Source organism: Alligator mississippiensis, chromosome 6, assembly GCF_030867095.1.
Source record: "Alligator mississippiensis isolate rAllMis1 chromosome 6, rAllMis1, whole genome shotgun sequence".
Lineage (NCBI taxonomy): Eukaryota > Metazoa > Chordata > Crocodylia > Alligatoridae > Alligator > Alligator mississippiensis.
The window spans coordinates 66,197,355-66,217,407 of record NC_081829.1 but is presented as its reverse complement, the minus strand read 5'-3'; the positions used below and the strand labels follow the sequence as shown (position 1 = coordinate 66,217,407).

Below are 20,053 nucleotides of genomic sequence, written 5' to 3'. Positions count from 1 at the left end.
ATGATATACCTTATGCTCTACATAAGAGATTATGGTTCTTTTTATCCATCCAAAGTCTCTGTTTTCCCAGAAATTGGTGGTGTTGACTCTTTCCTCCATATTTAATGGAACCTTAAACATTTTGAATAATTTCATTATTTTATATAGTCAGCCTTGCCTATAGTTCTTACTAATAAGAACTTAAGAATAATGCAATTGTATGATCCAATATAGTCAGTTTCTTTAAAACCTGATGAACCATTTGAAATCAGAAGCATTACTTAAGCAGAAAATTATTGCTGTCTGAATATGATCTTAAAACACAGCTGAAAATCCAAAGGATTTTATTCTCCCCTGTGTGGCTACAGGCTTGTTGAGGAGTGACAAGCCTGTGGCTTTCTAATGTTGTTCCAGTTAGTCCTTGTATAAAGTAGGATATCTGAGAGCCTTCTCAAACTTAGGTTACTGAAAAATAACAGTAGTGAAGCTATGCTTTACTGTACTTCCTCTTCCAGCACTCAGGGAAAGATAGAGGATGCCACAACACCTGGCTTTGCTTACCTTGTCCCTAAAGAAAATTCCCTTGTGCCCTAAGAATTCTCTGCTGGGCTGGACAGCTACAACTAGAATCTGTTCAAGTTGTGTCTGGTCAGCAATTCAAAGCACACCAAAGGAACAGGAGCATGTAGCCTAAGACAGAATCATAGTGTAGGGATCATCATAGGGATACTGTGTAGTGTGTTTGAGATTATTTTGACTTAAAAGCTTTAATCAAAATATAGTTATCAAACTCAGATGAGTCCAACCAAGTTTCCTAGAGCAAAGGATGGAAAGTCAGGAATTTTTGAAAGGCACATGGATGAAGTATTATCATTCAGTCCTTTTAATGCTTTCAACCAGAGATGTCCAAAGGGCTGGGTCAGACCCGCAGAATGGCTTGACACAGCGGATCCAGTTCACATAGGCACTTCTTGCAGCGCACACCCTGAACTAGCCCTATGCACTGCATGAAGCACATGCCAGCCCTGATCCCGAGCTTGCACACTGAACTAGCACGAGGCACATGCTGCATGAGGTTCCTCTGCCAATCTGGCCCCTGCATGCTAGCTTTGGCACACAGGGATGGTCTGTGGGCCGAATCTGGACTGGGCCTGGAGCCAGCGTACAGGGTGGATCTGGCACAGGGATAATATGCAGCATGCCCCCTGGACCAGTGCCCTGTGCAGTGTCCATATCACTGGGTTTGATGTGCTGCATGCAGTGCATAAAATCAGCTGAGAACTATGAGCTGGATTGTAGCACTCCACAGTCTGGATCTGGTCCACGGGCCTTACCTTTGACACTATGCTTTAAACCATGTAAACAATGAAAATGATGTTATCCGAGTCAAATAAAAATAAGCATATAAACTGTCCCATACAATATGTTATAATATTCTTTGCTAAGTCCCATCCTACCAAATGTATTTGACGATCACTTTCATTTTCCGTTCCTTTTGAGGTTCTGAAAAAGAACCCACTGAGGTAATACTCCAACCACAAACATAGTTCCTTTCTATGTAAACTTAACTAAAATGAATTCTCCAAGGAATTTTTTTTAGTAATTTTTATACTTAATCAAGTATGCCTTCATATCAGTATTAAATGACGCAGCAAAACAAAAAAAAAATCAGTTTTTATCACAGTGTTCATATTTTCAAAGATCATTGGTTTAAGAACTTAATACAAGGTTTTCTTTCAACAGTTGCATATACTGGTGAAGTTGCAGATGATAACATTTCCAGTCAACTGAAGAAAAATGCCAGTTTTAGATATGACTTTTAGTAAACTCTTGTTAATGTTGATGTCTGTTAGGAAGTCACTGTTTTATCTCAACATTTCTGGCATCCCTGCTGAGAAAATAAATTACTAATGTACTGCCATTAGGTCTGAGCAGAGTTCTTAGATTCAGAAGCTTTGCAAAAGACACACAGGCTAAAGGGCTGAATCTGTCTTTAGGAAAATGTATTTCCTGGAGATCTTGTGGTTCAAGAAAGCAAATGATAGTACTGGAATGTCAACAGAGGGGAAAAAGTAGTAAAGGAACTGTTGCACTGTGTGCTAAAGTCAGTGGTAAGACATGGCTTCTTAAATCCACTCAAAATATTACTTCTCAATATCTTAAAAAAAGTGAAGCCTGTTTTGTCCTTCTGTTACTAATCATGTTGACAAATAGGATTTCCTTGTCCATTGGGAGCCTGAAATAGAAATACGTGCAAATAAGTCTGTCTTAGGTTTGTCTAGAGCACCTATCATAAGTGCTGAATGCTGCGAGCCATGGCAACATGAGCTAACAGTCTAGCTCAGGGGTGGACAACCTATGGCTCAGGCAACCACTGTTTAGTATGTGATACGTCAGGCAGGGGACAGAGAGCAGAGCAGTAGATGGGAGAGGGGGAAAAGTGGCATACTGGGGAGATGGTGGGGATCAGAGTGGCACTGAAGGAGGGAACAGGGCTAAATGCATGGTACACTTGCCAAAAAGGTTTACCACTACTGGCCTAGGTATTTAGCTGTATAGTTAAGTAGTCATTGTTCTAACTGGGCATTAGACCTAGGCAAAGTGGCTGCTATTGGCTTCAGATTCAGATTTGGCTGATTTGGGGGGACAGTGATTCAATTCAGTAATTCGAATCGCTGTCCTGAATTGATTCAGCAACCGCCAAATTAGCCGAATCTCCAAATCGGCCCCATCCCCTGCCCGTTCTCAATGGCTGCCCTGCCCGCTCTCCCAGCTCTTTAAAAAAAAAAGAAAAAAAGCCCCCACTGCTGCCAGGCAGGGGGGCGATCCCCACTGCCCCCCACTCCCTCACACCACGTGGGGGGCTCATGGTAGAGCCCTGACCTGCCCCAGCTCCTGGCCCTTTAAAAAAAAAAAAAAAAGCCTTCACTCACTGGCTCTTGCCACACGGGGGGGCAATCCCCACTGCCCCGTGCTGCGTGTGGGGCTCTGCCACAAACCCCCAGAAGCCCCGAGGTTGCTGCAACAGCTGGTGAGGGGGCTTTTTTTTTTAAGGGCCAGGAGCTGGGGTGGGCGGGGCAGCCATGGGGGGGGCTGGGGGAGCAGGCAGGGGTTGGAGCCTGGCAAAGGTCCCCCCATGGTCCCCTCCCCACTCCTCCAGCCCCCTTCCCCTGCCCCCTACTTACCAGCTCCAAGTCCAGTTCCAGCTCCCTTCTGCAGCGAGTGGGGACTGCCCGAATCTCCAAAGCTCTCCGAATCTTTGCCGAATCGATTCAGAGAGCTTCGAATCTATTTGGGCCTTTTAATTGGTTTCCTGATTCTATAAGGATTTGGAGATTCAGCCACCAAATTGAGCCGAATCTCCTCCAAATTGAATAAGCACTCGAAGCTTCGCACAGCCCTACTGGGCATATCTACATGTTAACTGGGGAGCTGCCCAACTAACTCTGCAGTAAAGTCTCTGCATCTACACGCTTAGGTCTTAAAAAACTAATTCAGTCTGCTGCAGGTTCGTACTTACAAATACAAGTACTAACCTGTGGCAGAGTTCTTTAGTGCACAACAGTGCATGTGTAGACACTGTTGAGGTGGATGGGACATAAGGATGCTTCAGTGCAGGGGGTGCCTGCTGGCTAGCCCTGCGCTGGAGCACCCTCATGCCACAGCCAGCCCCTTCACAGCCTACTGAACCATGTCAGAAGAGCTCAAGGCTGGCTGGCTGACTGACTCTCCAGGACCCCCTGCTAGCACGGGGCTGCTCGGACCCGACTCAACATGCTGCAGTACCAGGCGCACATGTAAGCATGGCACCTGGGAGCAATAAACTCCAGCGCAATATGCACCAGCACCAGCGTTTATTGCTTCACATTAACAGCGCTTGTAGATGCACCCACTGACTTTCCAACTCCTTGATAATTCTGATCTACCAGGTAACCTATGACTTTCACTGCTTATTTGTCCATTGCTTAATTAGCCATACAAGTGGCGGATGAAGTGGGGAATTGTGTGCAGAGTCAAGCTTTCATTCTCTTTTTCTGATAAGCTGTTCCTTAGTTTGCAAAGTTCTTCAGCTGCATCCTCTGTTTTGTCTTCTGATATTAGTCTGATTGCAAGATTTTTGTTTGTATTGTCCCACCAAAAAAAAACCTGTGAAAGACCCATGAGAAACTAGTCCAAAGCATGGATTTCTGGACTAGCTTTTGCAGTTTGTTCTAAGAAAATTAGGAGAGGTAATGAGGTAACTTCAAGAATTACTTCCTTGACAACTAAGCAGACACTCAGACCAGCTTTAAGGTAGTTAGGTATGGAAACTGAATGCAATCCTTGGGGCTTTTAGCAAAAATCTTAAATTGTTGTGTTGGCCAGTGCTTCTGCAAAAAATGCCTTGAGGCTAAACTTGATCCTTACAGTTTGCATACTTCAAAACTGGGAGGCTGTGACTCAGTGGCCTCTGGAAAAACTCCAAACTGTGAGTAGTTTGCAGGAGGAATTAAAAACTCAACTGACTCTTCTGAAACTAGTTATGTGCTGTAGAGATGAGAAATGTGAAGGAACAAGTCCTGATCTAAGAATCTCTGGCTACTTAACACAAGTCTCAGCAAGTGATGAGCATTTGTTTTATTAAGATATTTAGAGAGCTTCCAGCCTTCTCCCTGACTGCATCTGCAAGAGTTTATGAACATTCCATATACATAAAAGTAGAACCCAAACCAACTAAAAGATTCATCTTCTCAAAAAATTCCTTCTGATAGCCTTCCCACATGGGCAAGGGTCCTATTGTGAAAGCCTACTACCCTGAATGAGAGAGCAAATGAAGGCTTTCCCTTTGTGCTTTTTGAAGAGGGACAGCTCACTCTTGGCATACCAACATGCATAAATAGTCCCAAAATAGGAAGGGGGCTGCTACTTAGGGCACTCATGGGGTATGATGAACAGAATTTTTAGGTGGGCTGGAATTGCATCATTTAGATTTAAGTCTCTTCATTGTTTCTCAGGCTCATTTTGTTTATAACACAAATATATTTTGTTCTATATTTAATAGCATATATTTTGGTCCAGGAAAAAAAGTGTTAAAATAAGGCATCCTCAAAGAAGAGTGTTTAGGAATTGTGTGTTGATGTTTCTCAAGGTTGCTATAGCTATATACAGAAACTTTTTTTTAAATAAAAATGAATTCCTTTGTATTAGCATAGACAGGTTTGTTGTCTTTCTTTTGTTTTGCTTTTTTATTTAATTGCAATTAAATATTTGCTTTACTTAAGCACGTCAAGAAAAGGAATACATTTTGAATGACAAATATGTAGACAATCAAAAGTGTGAGAACAGGAAGATTTATTTTAATGTTAATTTAAGCTAAAAGTTCCTTCTTGCTTGATATTTACATATGCCTTAAAATAAATGTTCTGTTGCTCACTGACTTGTTGTAATAAGTTTGTATTCATGTCTCTTTTATTACTATATTATAAAAATTGTCCCCTTAGGGGAACCTAAAATAATATAATTGCTGTGTTCCATGAACAATTTTCTGTTTATGAAGGGTTGTTTCCTGCGTGTACTTAAATCTGCATGTGTCTATGATGAATTTTTATAAAAGCCCTCCACCAGACCTTGAACTTTTATTTTGGTTTCTAGGTCTCCTGCATTTACAATTTGTATGTATTTGTTTTCTCAGCATGTCCAAGATTTGCTGAGCCTCTGAAGGTAATATATTAGTTTGTATTTCTTGATGTATAAAAAGAGAGAAATGTTGCAATAAACACTCAGCATCTGGCCCGTTCTAATGGTGAGACAAGAGTTTTCATTTTTGGCTAGGATTTGATAGCAGGAAGGGGTTATTGCTGAAACAACAAACCAGCTGACAGAAAGGTGCAGTGTAGTTCATTGGATGCAACCACATATTCACCCATAGTGGGTTTTGTTTGCAGCTAGTATATCCATCCAGTCTCTGGACACTGAATAGCAGGTTCAGGCTCTGTGCTTCATAGCAAAACCTCCATGGATGGCTGTAGCACCCAGCCACTGCCTTCCACTTAGACATAGCTCCCAACCTGTACATCTTTACCAGACAGTAGCAACTACTTCCTCTTTCTGTGACCATAGAAATGCCCACCCTGGGCATGGGGAGAAAGGGCAGTTATAGAATTGAAAGAAAGGGAGCAGAAAGAGAGCAGAGAAGAAAATGGTGTTTTGTAGAAACTGGAAGAGGAAAGAGAATATAATGAAAGGAAGAGTGTGTGGTTGTATATAAAAGAAGCAAAGTGGGAGAAAGTGAAAGACACAGTAAGAAAAATCAGTGATCAGGGAAAGCATGGGGGGCACATGTCCCTTGGATTTGCAGAGGCAGGCTGCCACTGCGCGTGGGGCTCTGTGCCTCACTTCTGTTGCCCTGGGAGCCACACAATGCCATGCTGTGCCTCCTGCCACCAGGCAGACAGGGGACACGGCATGGCCAGCATCTGGCTCCCAGGGCAAAAGCAGCAGAGTGCAGAGCCCAGCATGCAGTGGCAGCCCACCTCCGCCCAGCGCACAAATCCAGGGGGTGTATGCCTCCCATTCCTCCCCCAGGGGTGCGCACAGCAGTGGGAGCTCCCCCTCCCCCCCCCCCCATAACCCAGACAGCCATCCGCGGCTCCATCCCACAACTTGCCCCAGCCCCGGGGCCCTATTTACACCAGCTCCTGCACCTACATCTGCCCCACGTCCTCCCTCATCATGGGGGCCTCGATCTGCCTCCCTGCTCCTTCCCTCCCCCATACCCCTTTCCCTTCACAGACATGCCAGCTGAGCACTGCTCCACACACCATTGGGCTGCATTCCTGGCTGCTTGCAGGCTGCAGCTGCATGACTGTGTCTGTGTGCACCCCTCCCACCCGCTGCAGCCACCAGGAGCCCACACCTGGGCTGCCCTGCAGTCCTCTGCACTGCCACCACTCCCTGCAGGGCAGCCCAGAGGTGGCGGTGACAGTGGCAAAGTGGAGCTGGGGTGCGGGCTCCAAAACCACATGGATGATTAACATGTTAAAAAAATGAATGCAAGCAACTACTATTACATTAATCACACATGTTACCCACAATTAATTGACAACCCTAACAATTATATCAATATTTAAGCAAATTGTTGCAGTCCTTGGGCTTCTAGAACAGAGGTCCCTACTACTGGGCCATGGCCTGGCTGCATGAGCCCCCTCTCAGAGCCCCGTCTGTCCACCCAGGCAGGTGGCTTCTGTGGTCACAGCCAAGTTTCCAGGGTTAAAACTGGGCGGCAAGGGAACCCCAGGAGGGAGGCAGCCGGCTCCGCATACCCCATCCTGCTCCTGCTGGGTCGTGGTAAAAAAAAAAAGATTGGGAACCACTGTTATAGAACGTGGTCAGTAAACTGTCTGTGTTTGTGTACTACTGATGTATATGGTTGTTCTCAAGTTAAAGCAAAGGCCAAAGGTAGTTCCCTTCTTTACTCACACTTCCATAGTCTAACTATCTTTGGTGTACTTGCTTGTGTTCTTGTGGTCAGATTTGTGGTCTTTGTGGATGCTATTTGTTTATTTTGTACTTGGCATTTTCTACTGTGCTTCAGAGTGTTTAAAAAAAGATTTGGGCTGTAACAAGACCTTCTAGTTCTTGAAAATCAGTCTCCTTGAGCTGCAGTAAGGCTGTTAGTTTTACATTTTGCAATGACCTGTTCTCCAGAATATTAAAGGGGTCACCCGGAAGACGTGGGGTTGTATCAACTGGTTTGAAATTATTTGTATTTTGGCTCTAAAGTGGGTTAAAACATAGGCAAATTTAAAATCTCACAGTGAAAAATAAGTTGTGTAAATGTAGTCAGTTGAAACTAAAGAGAGATAATAAGGAGCATCAGACCCACAGCGTTCTGCAAGAGCTATAGCAAACAAGACTGGTTCTATTGTACCATCCTACTTTGGTGACTTAACACACTGCAAAGCCATTGTGTTTACAGAATTTAACAGTGCTACTTTTCCAAGAACTTGGCTATTTTTTAAAACTCTGATTTGTTCTGTTTGTGTTCTTGAACTTTAGCTTCCAAAAATAACCCTTCATTTTAAAACTGCTCTTCATCCAATAACCTCAGTCTTAAATTCATAGCTGTTTAGATTTCAGACCAAATTACAAAAAGTTATCTTCTGCTATTCCCAACAATAACAAGCTTCCTGATTGCTATTCCTCATTGCTCTGTGGTCCTGTGACACTGAGTCTCTTCAGTTTAGTTAATAGGGGACCTTTCTCTTTTTATTGTTCTGCTTTTTCTGCCTGGGAAGCTTCGTTTTTTTCTTTTGTTTTGGTGTGGGGGGGGTTGTATTTAGCAGCCAATGTAAACACACAGGTAGCTGGCAGTAGGCTGCCTCCAAGCTAATGCAGCTTAACATTGTATTTACTGTACTATATTAATAACTGCATGCCTGTCTGGATGAGCTTGCCTTTCATGTCCCTGTTTTCCACTGTGAGTGATACACAGGCTGTGTCTACATAAGACACTTAATGTGCAGTAACCTAATAACACTGTGCATGCCAGGCCAAAACCATACTAATACACTGCTGCGCAGTAGTATTAGGCTACTGTGCAGTAAGCATCATAAAACAGTATGAGCAGGCACTACTGCGCAGTAACTGTTACTGTGCATTTAGTTAGCATTTCATTAAGCAGGTACTAAACTAAAGTGCAGTAACTACTGTGCATTAATGAACTTGTATATATGCCCACACTGTACTACAGCAGACAGGTGTGGTGGAGTTGTGTTAGTCTGAAGTTAAGCAGATGATAGGGCAGAGTGGCACTTTGGAGACTTTTAAAAAGGAGCATCTTCCCACAAATATGCTGCATGCAAGGAAGTCCTGGTGACAATTTGGGAAATAATTCTGAATTCCACTTGCGTTTATGCACACTGTCTGTAATTGTAACTAGAGCTGATTGGAACCACTCCAGTGAATGGCTTTTGTCTGAATGTGCCAAAATTTAAATGATCTGCAGAGATGACTGAATTTCAACACCTTCTGGTGCGGCCCAGGCAGGATCCCATGGAACCTTGTCTGCCAGGGGGTTCTGTCAGTAACTGGCCAGCTTTCTGATCAGCTCACCCTTCTGAATCACTAGCAGCTTGTCTGGTGGTCTGCCTTGGAATCCAGAACCCCAGGGCTTTCTGGGTCTGTAGCCCCAGATAGGGAATAGACTTGTGGGTCAGTCTATCATGGAGAATTTCAACACATTTTCTTTTCATCACAAATCAGAACAAAACCAAATTCTGGAATATTAAGATGGAATTGCCTTTCTTCACTCAGCTCTAATTGTAATCAGTGGGCCCGTCTACATATGCGCCCAACTGCACTTTCTGCTCAGTCATTTAGTACTTGCTTTAGTACTAAATGATTGTGCAGTAACCACCGTTACTGTGCAGTCCCAGCAGCACATGGGTCATTTCCAGACCTACTGCAAAGTAGCAACAAGCACAGTAGCACCAAGATACTGTGCGGTAGCATTGGCATCATGGTTCATACCTGCCATCGCTACGTTGCCATAGCAACAAGTACATCACCATACTTCATCATTACGGTAACACAGCATCTCGTGTAGACACACCCAGCATGAAGTAAATAATCTATTTCGTAATAAGAAGTTGACATATTAGAATATGTGTTTTGTGTTCTTTCTGAGTAACCCTTTGTATCTGGTGGCCAGTTTAAACACACAGGTAGCTGGTAGGGCAGTGCGAAGCTTCAGTCCCTGATTTGATTTGGCAGAGATTCGGCCTGATTCGGTGGCCAAATCTCTGAATCCGAATCGAATCAGAGGACCCTTTAATCTCTCCAAATCAAATTGGAACCCTCCGAATTGATTCGCAGAGATTCAGAAAGATTCAGAGATTTAGACTTAGAGACAGCTTTAAATGTTTTTTCTACATACCTCTAGGTAACAGACGGCGTGTGAATACTGTAATGCTGGGGCGCATGGAGTGTCCCACCTTAGCATGGGTGGCTCCTGAGCGCACTCGGCAGCAGACCCGGAAGTGGACCAGAAGGACTTCCAGTCCACTTCCAGGTCTGCTGGGGAGTGCACAGGGCCCTCCCCCCGCACCCTCCTGGCTTGGTGGGGTCTGGGGGTGGTCCCCAGGGTCCCCCTGTGTCTGATCACTGAACCAGGGGGGTGCATGGGGGCCCCTCAGCGCACTCCCTGGCAGACCCGGAAGTGGACCAGAAGTACTTCCGGGTTCGCCGCCAAGCATGTGGAGTGCCCCCCCACCCCACACACACACACACACACACACACACACACACACACACACACACACACACACACACACACACACACACATATACACAGACACACACTCCTTTGGGATGCTCCATGCGTCCCAGCATCGCAGGAATCACGAGCTGCGCCTGGTACCTCAAGGTATGTAGAAAAAACATTTAAAGCTGTGTCTATGTCTGAATCACTGATTCTCTGAATCAGCATCGAATCTTCAGATTTGGATTTGGCCAAATTGAATCAGGGACAGTGATCCGGATCAACAAATCGAATCACTGTCCACGATTTGGGCCGAATCCAAATTGAATAGGGCCCACTTCACACACCCCTAGTAGCTGGTAGTAGACTGCCTCAAGGATTATGCAAATTAACTCTTGGGATCCTGGAAAGGTTTGACTAAGAAATTCATCAGTTTCCCCTAAGAGAACAGAACCAAGCTGACTTGACCTATAAGTGCTACAACCACCATTGTAGGTTCATGCCCTTTTCTTCCTGTTGATTCTTTGCCTGTAATAGAACAAGGCTGAGCATCAGGGGAAATCAGGCTTAGCTGGCTTGCTAAGGAGGGGAGGGTTTACCAGCAGGGGGAGTAGGAGTCATTCAGGATTCACTATCAGTAAGATTTCTAACTGTCCTTCCCAGTAGCCAAAGGTCCTTCTTTCTTCCTCCAACAGCATGTCTTATGAGAACTTACTAGATATCTGGAAATTAGTTAGTCCCCAGTTCCATCTACTGAAGAATACAAATGCTTTCCAAGAGCTGCACATGCTTCCCCAGAACAAAACATCCAATTCTTACTGCTGCTTATCCATGCTTCATTTTCATTTTCTGATACATACATATTTGTACTACATTATACATGTTTCATTCAGATCAAGGTAATAATAAGATAATGTCTCTGGGCGAAATGAGAATCCAGGAACAAATTTTGTATCTTTCAAACTAAGTCATGGCATTAAACCCTAATAAAGAATGTATTCTCTATAAATCACTGAAGTTGTTAGTATTGCTTTCTGTGTTTAATTTAACCTGTGATCCATTTTAAGTAGAGTAAAATCCTCTGTTCCTCTATTGAACTGATAACTACATGCACCTATGCAGTACAGACACACAAACCATTGTTTGAGGTCATGCACTAATGTGACTGAACAAATGTATCTGTTTAATCCTTTGAAGCCAACAGTTGAAACCTCTTTGAAAATATAGCCTTAAGTATATAAGCCATTCCTAAAGATGCATTAGATATTAAGCATTGTGACTGACACCCACATGATATGCTAACTTCTTCCTGAAGAGGGTGACATCCATGGATACATCTACTATCAGTTTCCACAACTGCATTTTTAAACTGAGAAAAACAACCTAAATCTTAGTTCAGTGGATTGAGTGCTTTGGGACTATTTATGCAGTTGTCTTTCTTTCTATGTCACCCATACAGAATCTTCTGAAGTTGGGCCATCTGTTGTTGTTCATACCAGTGTGCCATTTGGAATCGAATACCTTGAGTGGAACCGTGAGAAAGTGCAGCAGTTAATCCTGGAGCAACTGGAAATTGTAATGCCAGATTTGCCTAAACCAGTTAACATCAAGTGCCAAAAATGGAGATACTCCCAGGTAATTAATTATCATTGAGAATGATTTCTGAAGTTCCCTCTACATGTTACAGGTATTGTACAAGGAACTGGTTAAAGGTACTTTGCACCTTGAGACCAGCTACAGGTGCAAAGTACCTATCACGCCATAAAACTCCAATTAGGTATAAAGATAGACCACAAAAATGGGAAGTAACTTTATAGCTGGTTGCTATCAAGCTTTAATTTGCACATGTACTAGGATCCCCCCTGTGGCTGGGAACCCCGTTGGCTGCAACTTAGCTGGGTCCCAGCAGACATGTTGTGTGGCTGTGATCTCCTAGCCCTGGAAATGTGTGGAGTCCCCAGGGCTGGGAGATGCTGCTTCTGCTATCTCCCAGCCCCAGGAGTGAATGAAACCCCCAAGGCTGGGAGATCGCAGCAGCTGCAATCTCCTAGCTTCTGAGGTTTCACACACACCCGGGGCTGGGAGATAGTGGCAGCTGCAGTCTCCCAGCCTCAAAGGTTTCATGCATCCCCAAGGTAGAAAGATTGTGGCAGCTGCCTCTCCCGGCCATGTGGTGTCTGGGGTCCCCCATAGCTCAAAACCTGTTAGCTGTGGAGGGGTTCCCAGCCACAGGAGCTTGCTTCTGACCAGTGCAGGGTAGTCTGGGATCGGGTTTCCCTTGCACCAGCAATAAGATGCAATGTGATCTAATGCAGCTTTTCTCAACCCCTGGGTCACAACCTAAAAGTGGGTCACAAAACATTGTAAAGGGTTGCAGCGAGGTCCCAGGGAACCACGCGGTTTTCACGTGCAGGCTGCAACGGGAATTTTTCATAGTATCTAAAATGATAACTTAGTCTATCTTGGTGACAGTATTAACAAAATTCCTGTCCTACAGTAGAGAAGGGAATACTCCCATGTTCAGCAATACAAACTTGTTATCAGTTAGTTTGTCCCCGTTCTATTTATCAGCGCGTTTATATGAAGCATATTTAAAGTAAACTCTCTTAGGAGAAATAACAGCAAAATTTGTATATTTTAAATGTCTCTTAAAAATTGAAGGAAATGGTTAGTTATTTCCTAAAATACCCAAATATATCTAGATGTTTACCCAAACTTCTTAAGTTAAATTACATTGGTGAAACTGAACATGGACATTGATACAAAATATTTACATAAAGAAGTTAGGGGCTTCAAAGGATTTTATTTTTTATGAAGTGTGGAAGAGTTACTGTAAATGACAGATTGAAAGTTCAGTGCATATCACATTGGCCTGTAACCAAGGTAAAAATCTGGCCTACTTGGTATTATCTTCATTTTCCTATAAATCAGGTATAAATATTTTTCAAGGCACTTCCCAATTCATAATATTTTTAAATCAGTCAGTCATACAAATCATAGAATCATAGAACATTAGGGTTGGAAGGGACCTCAACCGATCATCTAGTCCAGGGCCAGATCACGAACTTTTTATCACCCAGTGGCCCAGCGAGCCATATTCAAAGACCTCACAGGAAGTGGTATCACATCAGGAAGTGATGTCACGTAACCTTTGATACCAATGAAGCTGCAGTAAGTAACAATGAAATGGGTCTAGAAATGTGGTTTAAAATCCAAAATAAAAACAATATAAAAGCAAGAATGAAATAATACCAAACACTTGACTAAAATAAACACTTTTGCTTCTGCTCACTTCTCAATGAATGAAAGAAGCATAATGCAAGTGGACAGATCAAATGTCGAAAAGATATCAGCCAGAGTGGAAACTAATCAAAGCAACAAAATATGGGCATTTTTTAGAATAATCTTCAAGAAGATTTACTTTTATTGAATTAATAACTAGTTATGACTGAAGGTTACATAATAAAACCCTGATTTTAAATGTTGATCATAATTTAAATAGCCACATCAGAAGGGCTTGTCAGCATCATCCAGTCTTAAAATAAATTGCCCTTTTCTACACAGAGATCGATGGCAACATAAAACTTGACCGCTAGGGAAGCCCATCCAAAGATACGTGCTCCCTTCACACCTCCCTACTCATTTCTACAGGTGTTCCCAACACCCACCCTTCCCCCCCACACACACATGCTCCCTATACCCTTCCCTACATGCACCCCCTATTCATCCCTACACCCATTCCCAGCCCCCCCCACATCACTATGAACCCCCACACACATACTCTTTGTTGACCCTTTCACCCCAATGTTGCCTTCACATACAGACCTCTGCACCCACACCTAACACACATACAGGCAACACTCACCCACCAAAGTTGCAAGGGACCTGCATGCAGCTTCTCACCCTCATAAGATTCCAGTGATTCAATTGCTGGCAGCCTGCTTTTGAGCAAAGCGCATCTAGTGTAGTCCTCACGGTGCACCAGACCAGCAGCTCTCACTTTTAATAAGGGCTAGGGCAATAGGATCCCCAGTTGTGGCTGGACGTAGAGCGTCTCTGGGCCAGGCTCCTCCTGCCTCCTGCCCAACCCAGCTCCGGCAACCGCGAGCCCCGCAGCCCCGGCCTGGCCCTGAGGTGCCCTCAGCTCCATGCGGGAACTTTCCTGTGCCTCCGTTCACCACGCACGCAGGCAGGGCACAGGCCATCCTGCAGCTCCCCTGGCCATGCGCCGGGGGCAAGGGGCAGAGCCAGAGAACAAGCTGCATGCGCTGTCCCCAGCTCGTCTAATCAGGCGTGGCTGGGGCAGCCCCACACCGTGCAGCCATTGGGGCAGCAGCGGCAGGACCCGGCTCACTGATGAGCCTGGCCCCGCGGGGGTAAGCAGCTCCCCTTCCCTCGCTGCTGGCTGGGGCCCACAGGCCAGGCCGGCCCTGCCCGCCTCGCCTAGCCACTACCCCGCTGCCATGGGCCAGATAAAATGGCTTGGCGGGCCGCATGGCAGCCCACAGGCCGTCTGTTGGACAAGCCTGATCTAGTCCAACCCCCTGCTCAAAGCAGGGCCATCCCCAACAAAATCATTCCAGCCAAGGTTTTGTCAAGCCAGACCTTAAAAACCTCCAAAGATGGAGCTTTCACCACCTCTCTGGGTAACCTGTTCCAGTGGTTCACCACTCTCCTAGTGAAAACATTTTTTGTAATATCCAACCTAAACTTCCCTTGGTGAAACTTGAGACCATTGCTCCTTGTTCTGTCATCTGTCACCACTGAGAACAGTTTAGCTCCATCCTCTTTCAAAACACCCTTCAGGTAGTTAAAGGCTGCTATCAAATCCCTCCTCAGTCTTCTCTTCTGCAGACTAAATAAGCCCAGTTCTCTCAGCCGCTCCTCAGAAGTCATGTGTCCCAGTCCCCAAACCATTTTTGTTGCTTTCCACTGGACTCTTTCCAACTTGTCCACATTCTTTCTATAGTGGGGGGCCCAAAACTGGACACAGTACTCTGGATGTGGCCTCACCAGTGCAGACTAGAGCAGAATAATTACTTCCCTTGATCTTCTGGCAAGGCTCCTAATCATGCAGCCCGCTATGCTATTAACCTTGGCAACAAGGGCACACTGCTAACTTATATCCATCTTGTTGTCCACTGTAACCCTCAGGTCCTTTTCTGCAGAGTTGCTGCTTAGCCAGTCAGTTCCCAGGCTGTAGCAGTGCATGGGATTCTTCTTTCCTAAGTGCAGGACTTTACACTTATCCTTCTTGAACCTCATTAAATTTCTTTTGGTCCAATCCTCCAATTTGTTTAAGTTGCTCTGAATCCTAGCTGTACTGTCCAGTGTACTACACCCTCCTAAATTATCTTAACCAAGTTTTCCATATTTTACTTGTGAACCATTCACTACTTTTAACTGGAAATAAGTTGTGTCTTTTATTTCTCTTTGTTTTTTGTGTTAATCAATATCTCCCTCTTTTTTAAACAAAAATATTCAGGCTATCTAAATTTACCACAAATTTTTGCTATGTGGGCTCAAATTATTTAAAAAAACATTTATCTTTAAAATTATGTTGTTGATCTTTGCATTATTTATAATTTAATGATTTATTGGTTATGAATTTATTATAAATTCCTATCTCGTATACCACTGTGGCAGCTAGGTGATTAATTACAAAGATTGTAACACAAGCACAGTATTTTGCTTTATCATAATTAATCATTCATATAACAGTAGCACCCAAATAGCAATACTTATAAACTAAACATACTACAAGTTTTGATTGGTCAGTAGGATCTGCACAGGATTGTGGATCTGGTTGGAATGTCAGGACTGAAAGAGAGAACACGTAATCAAAGAGAAATAAAAAGCAGGGTCCAAACAAGTGCTTCATTTATTTATTGCTGTTAATAGATTCATATTTGTTAAGGCTATAAAGGGACTTTAGGTCATATGTCTTATGTTAAGCAGGCCATAGAACTTCAATATATTATCACTGCATCCAGCCCAATCACTTGTGTTTGGCTAAACCTTATAGTCGTGAAAATATTCAGAAATAGAATATCTAAAACTGGATGTGTTTGTTCAGTGAGCTGTCCCCCTCCCTGTTAAAAATCTCTGCCATATTTCTAGTTTGAGTTGGGCAACACTCTGAACCAGAGGAGGGCAATTATTTTGTCTGGAGGGCCGCTTAACAAGTTTTGGTGAGCTGTCAAGGGCCACATGGGTAGCCTGGCCCCTTTACCATTGCCCCGCCCCCTGGTCACCATATTGAGATCAGAAGTCCCATCCCCTGACCTTTGACACTGGAAGTCTCTCCCCTTGCATCTCAGAAATACTCCTTTTGGGAGGGCGTTGCCATGTTAGAACCAGGGGAAAAAATCATACACTAGAATTCAAACACCTACTAAAACATATTTTAATTATATTACAAAAAATGTATGTCATGATTTGTGTTTGTGTGCTGTATATAGAAGGAATTGCATAATAACTCAAAAAGTCTCACTTCTTTATATTGTGTGGGGGGGGTTGTGAAGGGGTGTGGTTGTGTGGGAGGGCATAGGGTATACTGGGATGTGTGTATATGTTGGTAGAGGTTGTGGGAGCACAGGGTATGCATGTGTGTGGTTTGTGGGATGTGAGGAAGCTCACAACACTCCCCCACATGGTGCACAACTCCTGCTGCTGGCAGCAGCAGCAGGCAGGGGGTCTCAGGGCACTTGTGCCAGGTGCTGGCACCTGGCAGGACGTGGCTCTGGCCTGTGTTGCACATGGGTGGGCTAGAAGTGCAGCCTGCCTGGCTGCCTCTATCCACATTGGGCGCCTGCAGCTCCCACACTCGCACCAAGGGAAGCCCTGTGCTGGACTCTGCAAGGGGCAGGGCTCTGCAAGGGACAGGGCTCCCTCCACTCCTGGCAGAGTCCACGGACCTGTGCAGTAACGGGTGGGAAAGCCAGCTGGCTCCAGCATAGGAGCTGCAGGCACATGGCCCTCACTATAGAGGCAGCAGTGGGAGCCAGTCGGGAACCACAGGGGCCAAGCTGCCTCCTGCTGTGTTCTGTGGTGTGGCATGGACCCGGCCGGCCTGGCCAGGCACCTCCTGGTAGGACACGTTTCCCGGCTGCAAGGCCAGAACCACATGGCGCAGCAGGAGGCAGCTGGGAACTGCGTGGTGCTGGCAGGGCCAAGCTAGCTCCTGCTGTGCTGGCAATTCTTCCTCCTCCCCCCTCCCACCCATTTTTATCTGATTCTCCACTCTTTGGTGGAGGTAGGCAGGTAACAGCCCCAAGGTTGCCAAGCCAGAAGCTGGGGGCTCGGGTTGGGGCAGGGCCCGTGGGCCTTGCTGATGCTGCCACCAACTCCCCCTGGGTCCTGCTGCTGCTGGTGCCTTGTTATCTTTGACAGGCAGCCAGGGGCAGATAACTATTCATTTTCTAAATTTTTAGGGGCCCCTTAGGCTGGATAGTATAGCCTGGTGGGCCAGATCTGGCCCATTGGCTATATTTTCCCTGCCTCTGCTCTGAATTCTGAAGTGGCACCATTGGGAAAGAGGGGGTGGGAATAGTGAATTCCACTAGTATCCTCCTCCTCAGCAAATGTTCAGAGCACGACTTGCTCATCACGTATGCTATCTTCAGACAGAGTAACATATATAAGACCACTTAGAAATACCTGCACTCCGATCACTGGCACCTTCCTGACTATATTATTGTCAGAGTCTGTGATCATACCAATGTCCATATCACCCAGGTCCTGAGAGGTGCAGATGACTGTTGGACAAACCTCTGTTTAGTCAGATTAATCATGATATGCAGCTGGCACCACAACACTGTAAACAACCGAAAGGAATGTGGAAGTGATTTAACATTAAGACACTCCAAAACCAAGCTAGATGCAAGGCTCTTCAACAGTGTCTTGCTGAGAGGCTCTCTGACCTACCTGACGACATCAAGGACATCCAGACACATTGGGAGGAACTTGAGAATGTTTTTCACAAGCCACGTGCTGAATCAGTTCGATACTCCCCTTAGCATCACCAAGATTGGTTTAATGAATATTGTGAGGAAATCCTAGCACGTATTCATCAGAAGAGAACCACATCCTGCATTTGGCAAAATGAACCCTCCACCCAGCAAAAATGAGAAGCTTACCCCCGCTCAAAGCTGTAGTTCAGAGAAGGCTATGGAACATCAAGAACCACTGGTGGCAAGCGAAGGCCAAGGAGATCCAGAGTTTCACTGATCAACATGACATGAGAAGCTTCTTTCAAGTAATAAAATCCATCCACAGGCTACATTCCAATGGCCCAACCCCCTTGCGATCCCAGGGCAGCTCCACTCTTATGACGGATAATGCACCCATCAAACACTTTAAGATTCTACTCAACCATGAATCTGGAGTCTCAGCTGCCATGATAAAATCCATCCCTCAATACCCAATAATGGAATCCTTGCTGATCTCCCATCCTTCACGGAAGCCTGACATGCCATCACTCAGACCAAGAACAATAAGGTACCAGGACCAGATGGCATTCCTGCAGAAGTTTTCAAAGGTGATGGAACAGCACTAACACAAAAACTTCACCAACTTCTCATCAAAATATGGGTTAATGAGAAAATGCCACCTGAATTAAAGAATGCCAATATTGTAACCATCTTCAAGAAAGCGGACAAGTCAGTTTGTGGAAACTACCAAGGCATTGCCCTTCTCTCCGTTGCCAGGAACATTTTTACTCGCATCCTTCTGAATCGCCGCCTCCCACTTGCCGAAGATGTCGTTCCAGAATCCCAATGTGGCTTTAGATCATCATGGGGTACCACCAACATGATTTTTGTTGCACGAGATCCAGGAGAAGTGTAGAGCGCAACACCAGGAGCTGTTTATGGCATTCATTGACCTAACCAAGGCCTTCAACTCCATCAGTTGTGAAGCCTACGGAAGGTGCTGGCTAAGTTTGATTGTCCACCGAAGTTCATCAGCGTCCTCAGGCTACTCCATGATGGGATGACCACCACAGTCCTTTTGTAGTGGATCAGAGACAGACCCATTTACCAACTGTACTGGTGTCAAGCAGGGCTGCATCATCGTTCCAACCCTTTTCTCTATGTGTCTTGCTGTGATTTTGATTCTCAACCATGACGAACTTCTTCCCGGAATTGGGATTGAGTATTGAATGGACGGTCAGCTTTTCAACCTGCAGTGCCTTCACGGCAAAATGAAAGTTACCAAGACTGATATCACCAACCTTCAGTACGCTGACAACTGTGTTATTCTCACGCACACTGAGACCGATCTGGAATCTACCCTTGACCTTTTTTCAGGTTCCTTTCATAGCCTTGGACTCTCTCTTAACATTGGGAAGACCAAGGTGCTCCATCAGCCTGCCCCAGCACAAGCTGCCCCCTTTCCCCATAAATTACCATTGATGGAGAGCCCCTGGAAAACATTAAGCGCTTCCCATATCTTGGCAGCCATCTCTCACAGTCAATCAGTCTTCATGTAGAAATCAAACATAGGATTTGCTGTGCCAGCATATTCTTCAGAAAGCTGCTTCTCAGTGTCTTTGCTGACCAAGATTTGCAGGTGGAAACTAAGATCCTGGTCTGCAATGCAGTGGTAATCTGCACACTCCTCTATGGGTGTGAGATGTGGGTGACAGATCAAAGCCATTTTAAGCACCTGGAATGGTCCCATCAGCACTGCCTCAGGAAGATCCTCTGTACTGGATGGGAAGACCACTGCACCAATGCCAGCATCCTCTCTGCAACTAACATAACAAGCATTGAGGCAAAAATCATGAAACATCAACTCCACTGGGCTGGCCACTTTGAGGATGGCAGACACTTG

General features: G+C 45.0%; 1 protein-coding gene and 1 long non-coding RNA gene across 6 annotated transcripts in view; one reads left to right on the top strand and one right to left on the bottom strand.

Moving 5' to 3' along the window:
- The window catches only part of LOC109282396 (uncharacterized), a 170,751-nt gene that overhangs the window by 20,203 nt on the left and 130,495 nt on the right, over positions 1–20,053 (bottom strand). The window lies entirely within an intron of this gene.
- The window catches only part of RNLS (renalase, FAD dependent amine oxidase), a 179,420-nt gene that overhangs the window by 128,223 nt on the left and 31,144 nt on the right, over positions 1–20,053 (top strand). For all 5 annotated transcript variants that reach the window (XM_059729942.1, XM_059729943.1, XM_059729944.1 and 2 more), the window contains one exon: positions 11,679–11,854. In XM_059729942.1, coding sequence (XP_059585925.1) covers positions 11,679–11,854 — 176 coding nt within the window. The remainder of the gene's footprint in view (positions 1–11,678; positions 11,855–20,053) is intronic.